This window comes from Lates calcarifer, linkage group LG5, assembly GCF_001640805.2.
Source record: "Lates calcarifer isolate ASB-BC8 linkage group LG5, TLL_Latcal_v3, whole genome shotgun sequence".
NCBI lineage: Eukaryota > Metazoa > Chordata > Actinopteri > Centropomidae > Lates > Lates calcarifer.
Window position 1 is genome coordinate 20,234,144 of NC_066837.1, and position 6,772 is coordinate 20,240,915.

Genomic DNA, 6,772 nt, shown 5'->3' on the forward strand with positions numbered 1-6,772 from the left:
ATTTTGGTTCAGTTTTCAAATAGGTGTAGCCCCTTCATGCATAGAATGTTGCAAAAATGCATTATCAGTCATTTTCAGCTAAATGTCAGTTAAATGCATTTTTGTTTTATTTGATTTCATACTTGTAAAATTTTATGTTCCCACAGAGTGCAGGTCCTGAAGGAGTCTATCAAACACTCCACCCACCAACAAAAGCTGAAGACCAAGTCTACAGCACTCTCACACCTGCCAAGAGAGTAAGGCACTTCACACAGCCATCTCACAACTTTCACTGATTGATTAATGTCATGCATTGCCATACACTGGTGTAAAAACACATTATCTGATTAAATACTGGTTAGATGAATGTCATTGAATCTTTATCTGTCATAGTGTTGTGTTTATATGTCATGGTGTGCATTTCCACAGCTTTTCTCTTTCTATTCTCAGAATGTTCAGTGTCAGTGGACACAAGCAGTGGATCATAGATCTGAATTACCTCAAATTAACAAACAACTGTCTTTTACTCACATTGTGTTGTGATCTTTGTGTGAACAACAGTCTGCTAAAATGGTTATATTATGGGGACTCATCTCACATTAAGGGATTTAAAAAAAAAAAGAAGTTGGTCCCCACAAAGTTAATAATTCAATTTTAGATCAACCATAATTAGTACTGCACCACGGTGGTTTATAAGTGTCAGACTCATACTTCTACAGTTCGTCCACTTAAGATTGATCCTATGCATGTGACTGTTGTGTAATGTAATGTAATGTTATTTTTGCTATTTGTGCTATCTGTTCATATTTAAAATCATGAATAGATAATGATTTGCAATTTCAATTGTATGGTTTGTTGTTTTTTACACTGTTTAACATCATCATAACACCATCACAAAATAATAATAAAGACAGGATATAAGTATCCTAAGAAGCTCTAAGAGTTTTAATATATCGCAAATCAATTCTATGTATTTATTGTCAGAATGATACAAGAAACAAATGTACAAATACCCTTCTGCCAAATTTACAAGACTCAGATACTTGGTCCCTAACTGATCCTTCAGTGTTTCAGTACAATTCTAATATTGACATTTTCTTACATTTTCATCAACATTTTGGCCAGTTCTCACAACTCAAAATTGTTTGATGGTTAAGATGTGCTTTTAATGTTCAGGTTAGGGTACTGGGCTAGGCAATGCTTTGTCAGTGAGTGTCCTCACAAAGGTAGAAGTACAAGTGTGTGTGTCTGTGTCTGTGTGGCTGCGGCTGTGGCTGTGGCTGGGTATTCAACGGCAAGGAGGAGGAGCTTTAACCTTTGAAGGAGTGAGAGGAAAGGAAGGGGAAGTAATTATAAAGACTGTGGTGGACTGACATGATCGTTCACACTTGATGTTTTGTTCTTTGTTTGCAGTTTTTGTTATGATAAAAATCTACATTTACTCTTGTCTTCTTTCAGGTGAGTTTCTATTTCTGTATTTTTCTGTATTTCTGTTTGTTTGTTTTGCTAAATGAGTCATTTAGTCTTTTACCTTTTGAAAGTAAAGTTATTTATAGTCTGACAATATGACAATTCAAAAATGTCTCCTTGGTTTTCATTTGTAGCTCTGACTCTTGCGGAGATGCAGACTCTCAACGTATTTGGTCATGTTGGAAAACGTGTGTCATTCGTTTGCTCAGACTGGAACACTTGGACCAATGTAAAATCTAATGTTAAGTATCTTTGTATAAGTCCATGTACAGCAGACAAACACATCATCATCAAAGCAGAATCTGGAAGGACTAAACGCAAAGACAGAATAGAGTTAATTAACAGAGGACAAGATTTGTTTGTTAGCATAACTCATCTCCAAATGTCAGACTCCAAAAAATATTTCTGTGGAGTGGAGAGAACTGGCCCTGATTTACTTAGAGAGGTAAATCTTAAAGTTACAGATGGTAAGTTTGAGTTCTCCATTTTAATTTCAACAAAATATCATCCCTTTGTCAAAAAGTAATATCTGATAATATCTGTTATTTTCTGCTTCCAGGTCCCAGAACAACTGTTAAAACAGTCACTGTTGACTCTACTGTGTCATTTACTGATATGAGCAGCTCGACTATGTCTTCAGGCAGCTCAGATATTCTTACTGATACGTTTGTGTCATACACCACCCTTAGTAGAACAACACTAGCTACAACAACAGCACCTGGTATGTACTCTCATTTGATTTCGATACATATTTGATTTAATTAAAACTGCAGTGCAGAGTATGAATAATAATCATAATAATATAATAACATCCAGAGCTACTACAATATGGTAATTATTGTGCAAAAATTTATTTTACTAATAATTAATAGATGTCATCCTGATTTGTAGTAACAGCAAATTAATAAAGACAGGATCTCATAGTATCCTAAATGCTTTGAGAGTTTTAATATATTGCTAAATAAATTATTTATTGTCAGAATGATACAATAAACTTATGTTCAAATACCCCTCTGTCAAATTTACAAGTCTCAGCTACTTGTCCTTCAATGCTTCAATCCAATTCTGACATTGACATTTTCTTACATTTTCTTTACTTACTTTCAGATGTCAGGTCATTCTGAAAAAGCTTATAATTACATATCTGGTTAAAAAAAACAAACAAACAAACTCATCTTCTCATCTGTCTTTCTCTCTCTGTTTCTTTGGCCAGGAAGTGTACCATATTTGATAATAGGTTTCACTGTCATGATAATCATACTGATGGCCCTACTGAAGATTATGATGAAGATGAAGAAACAAGAAAGTAAGACCCACACACCACCATGCACATTACATACATGTGGCAACATCAGTAAAGCGTCCACAAGACATGACAACAAATGTTATTCTATATGTCTTCATAAGTGTCAGGTGCTGACTGGCCACAGGAAGAAACAGGGGGGTAAGTGTTTTTTTTTTTTCTTTGCCCTTTCTGAAACCATGTGGAGGGCTATTTCTGTTCTATCACAGCAGCTTGAAGTTCTTACAAATACATCCCTCCAACTTGTGTAAGGCTCAGGCATTGAGATTTATGTGTCCTGCATACAAAGCATGAAATAATGTGAGTAGATGTGCAAAAGACATGAGAGGACCATGTCTGTTCTCAGTTTTGATATTGATATTCCAGCAGCATTATACACTACAGCTTATTCTGTAATTTTGTGTTATTTTCACTTTGCCATTTCAAAGCAAATTTACAGCAACAAACTTTAAAATTACTAACTGTATTGTACAATTCACAATATTCGGCTTCATCACCATGGTGATGACACACAGTTGTATCCTTCTATTGATCTCAACACAACTCCATCTTGATAACCCAAACAACTATATCCCTGACATTCAAACCTGGATGTCACTAAAGTGAGGACAGATAAATTCAGACACATGAGGAGTTATCGCTATTGATCCAGACACTGCAGATACAGAGGTCAGAATAAACCATGTCTCCCTGTCTAAATTATCACTTCAGAAATAGCAGAAATCTTGGCATCATCTTCAATAACAAGATGATATCAACAGTGTGTAATTAGGGTAACAGACGGTGCCTTTACTTTGAAGGCTCTGAAGCTCAGGAGTTACCTCCTGAAGAGATCAGACTCACACCTTCAAAAACAAGTTTAAAGTTGTCCTCAATTTAATGCGTGTGGGTGTGTGTGTGTGTTTGTCTATATTTTTTGGTTTAAATCTGTGTTTTCGATCTTTCTCACAACTGTATTTTCTCATTTTCAAGGATGTGGAGTATGATGAAATCAGAACTGAAGACTTCCAAACTGAGAGCCCACTTGTAGCTGTCACTACTGTCCACTTCTCTCCCGATACTGATCCTGACAGTCTCTATGCTAATTGTTCCTACCACCAAGACACTGAATTAGCAGCTGAGTGGGGCAAGTATTCAAAAGATATTTCTTTAAACTCATCTTACAGTTCTGAGGTCAATCCCAGAGGGGCATGTGGAGAGAGCAGTTTCACAGATCCTCAGAGTGACTTGGTGTACTCTGTTGCTCAGCTACCCAAACAGCCAACTGAACCCACTGCAAACTCTGAACTAAATCAATATGAAAGCATTGAAAATGACTCTGTCTATTTCCTAGCTCAGAAATCACAGGTAACCTGAAAGTGGCTACTGTGATCAAAAGAGATTTAAAAAAAAGGGAACTTTTTCTATCAACTATGATTTGTTCAAATGTAAATATAATGATATAATGTATATAAAATTAAATAATAATCACATATGAATTCCAAACATCACAAATAAATACCTAATAAAAAAACCCAACATTTACCATAACTCAAACCCAATTATAACCTTTAACTTTAAATAAAGTCTTATCCTTCAAACAGTCCTTTGAAGTAGTGAGGACTGCCCAAAATGTCTTCACTATGCAGACATTTTCTCACCCTGGTTTTCAAACTCAAATTGATTTTCACAAAGATAGCAATTTAAGTTTACACACACAAGAAAAATAATTTTGACAGATGATGGGTCAACAGGAAATTGATGTGGTCCAATGTTGCGGTGTAACTGACCTTGTTATCTTTGATGTAGCAGCTATGATACTTCCTCTAGATCTGAACACACTGAAGAGGATTCACTTACCAAAAACCTGTTCCTGAACCCAAACCAAAACCTGTTCAAGTTTAAAGTTATTTATGTCTTTTTATGAACTTTTACGTGAGTTGGCCTTTTAGTAAACTGGTGTCCTTTTATTTGACCATTTACTACATTCTGATACGGTATATTTATTTTAGCAAGTTCACTTTGAGAAATGGAACTTTGTATTATGTGACGCTGGCCAGGTGTTGTGCTCTATTAATGTTAACTAATTTGTTAATTCACAGGATCTTGCATTAATGTCAATATTACCCATGGGATAATTAAAAGTAGTACTTTGTATTTAATACCTCTGTATGAAGTGTGATATGCAAACACTTATTACATAACTGATTCATAGAATTGTGAGGTTTATTTTTGTATTGGATTAAAATTTTGTTTTAGTGTAACTTTGTTACTGTGTTGCTTGTCTGTTTTCACTGTGACTTTCTTTATCTGCAATTGATGCTGAAGAGAGTATAGTGGACTCCAGTTGATCTTGCTCATTATACTGCTATAATATTCAAGTATTCAAGAGCGGTCAGAGAGCATGCCAAATTCTATTTAGTGTAGAGTATTTTTCCCTGGCTAATAATGAAGGCTGAAAGCAGGGAGTTACTGTTGACAAGAGCCTGAACCAAGAGACTCACAAACTAATATGCAGGATCATGGAGCCCAAGAACATGTTAATAGGATCACACCAAAGGTTTTAGTAGATATGGTATGGGAGGAGTAGCCCTGTATTTTCCAGACTGAACCTGCAGTGAGCAGAGGTCATCCACTTTTTGTTTGAGCTACTGTCAAGGTCATATTTTCCTTTTCAGAAGACATTATAGAGAAGGTGGCAGGTCAAGATCTTCTCTGATCTTTAGGACAACAGGAGACGGGAGTCATATGATCCATAAGCACAGATCATCAGGGTGGACCAGCCTTTATAAAACTGTGTTGTTTACATCAACATGAAGCACACTAGTCAACTTTTTATTTTCTACAGTGCAAAAGTAGATACATTTTTTAATAGTACTGGCAGATTGAAAAACAAAAACACTCTTAGGCAGTGAAGTGTTAGCATAGTTGATGGAGTGATATTTTTGAAATTTAAAAAATGCTACAAAACCCACTTTAACTTGTATTCATTCTCAATTTAATTTTTTGATCCGAGTTGGATATACACAAACCCTGGAGATATGTGTGCTGATGGTGTTTGCAGACAAAGTAAAAAGTTTGATACTTATCCCAGGTAGCTATTAGCAGTTAGTAGCAGTACATGACACTGTAGTGTGGGCTTAAGACTAACTAAACATAACCTGGTGTGAAGTTACATATGGACTTTTTTTCTTATCTGACTCAGTAGTTGTACATTTGTACTCATTAGACAGAGGGAAAGCCAGGAAACCCTCGTGGTCCCTGTGGGAGTAGAAGGGTCCTTCTCTGCTATCGAGCCAATTTGTTGTTTCAGCCTTCAGCCCCACTGCCAGTCACCATCACTCCTGAGAACTTTGTTATTTTACCCTTGTTGCTCCATATATCCAACTCTGAAGATATTTCATCAAAATTGTGAGTGCTAACAAAGACTGCAGATATTTATTTATTTTTGTTTTATAACAAATTTTGTCTAGTGACACTGCCTTTAGTTTCAGGTTTTTACCCATATGGGTAGCTTGCAGAAATTTCCTTATTTGGTGCCATCTGGTATCATCAAAAAAGACACTGTACCCACACGCTTACGTTATGGTCATGTGATAATAACTTGATCTTCATGATGACTCCATCTGCTGATGAATTCCATGAGATGCAATTGAAAGCTCACAATGTCTAGTTGTGACTTAAGGGAAATCAGTGGTGACTGTAGGGAGGAGACAGTGCACAAAATTAAGTTTATCACACTTTCTTTGCCAACCTGTTGTCCCCCAACTTCTGTTTTTTTAATACATTTATATCTGCAAACATAGGTAATTTAAGCATTTGAACAAATGACCAATGCTGCCCTTTTCAAAATAGGAGATTTTGACATTTGATTAACTGCCTTTCATGTTTGAGCTTTTCTAGACTTGAGAGGATAAAAAATTGGCTAAAGAAAATGCTTTGAGCGCAGTGGTTTGACACCTGATAATTACAGTGTATTCTTGTGAAAAATATCAATTACAGTTCATTACATTTCTTCCAAGTGAAATCGCCATCATTCAT

General features: G+C 35.8%; 2 protein-coding genes across 6 annotated transcripts in view; both read left to right on the top strand.

Annotated features, from left to right (window-relative positions):
* Window positions 1–889, top strand: part of LOC108886321 (uncharacterized) — a 30,127-nt gene extending 29,238 nt beyond the window's left edge. For all 4 annotated transcript variants that reach the window (XM_051070721.1, XM_051070722.1, XM_018681110.2 and 1 more), the window contains one exon: window positions 147–889. In XM_051070721.1, the coding sequence (XP_050926678.1) occupies window positions 147–275 (129 nt within the window). In that variant the 3' untranslated portion in view covers window positions 276–889. The remainder of the gene's footprint in view (window positions 1–146) is intronic.
* A 463-nt stretch (window positions 890–1,352) lies between these two features.
* The window catches only part of LOC108875755 (CMRF35-like molecule 5), a 33,742-nt gene continuing 28,322 nt past the window's right edge, over window positions 1,353–6,772 (top strand). Inside the window, exons 1-5 of one of the 2 annotated variants that reach the window (XM_051070719.1) lie at window positions 1,353–1,437; window positions 1,584–1,916; window positions 2,009–2,170; window positions 2,663–2,755; window positions 2,857–5,000. In XM_051070719.1, the coding sequence (XP_050926676.1) occupies window positions 1,371–1,437; window positions 1,584–1,916; window positions 2,009–2,170; window positions 2,663–2,755; window positions 2,857–2,897 (696 nt within the window). In that variant the 5' untranslated portion in view covers window positions 1,353–1,370 and the 3' untranslated portion in view covers window positions 2,898–5,000. Of the gene's footprint in view, window positions 1,438–1,583; window positions 1,917–2,008; window positions 2,171–2,662; window positions 2,756–2,856; window positions 5,001–6,772 lie in introns of those variants that run through there. The other variant, XM_051070718.1, reaches the window with a different exon arrangement.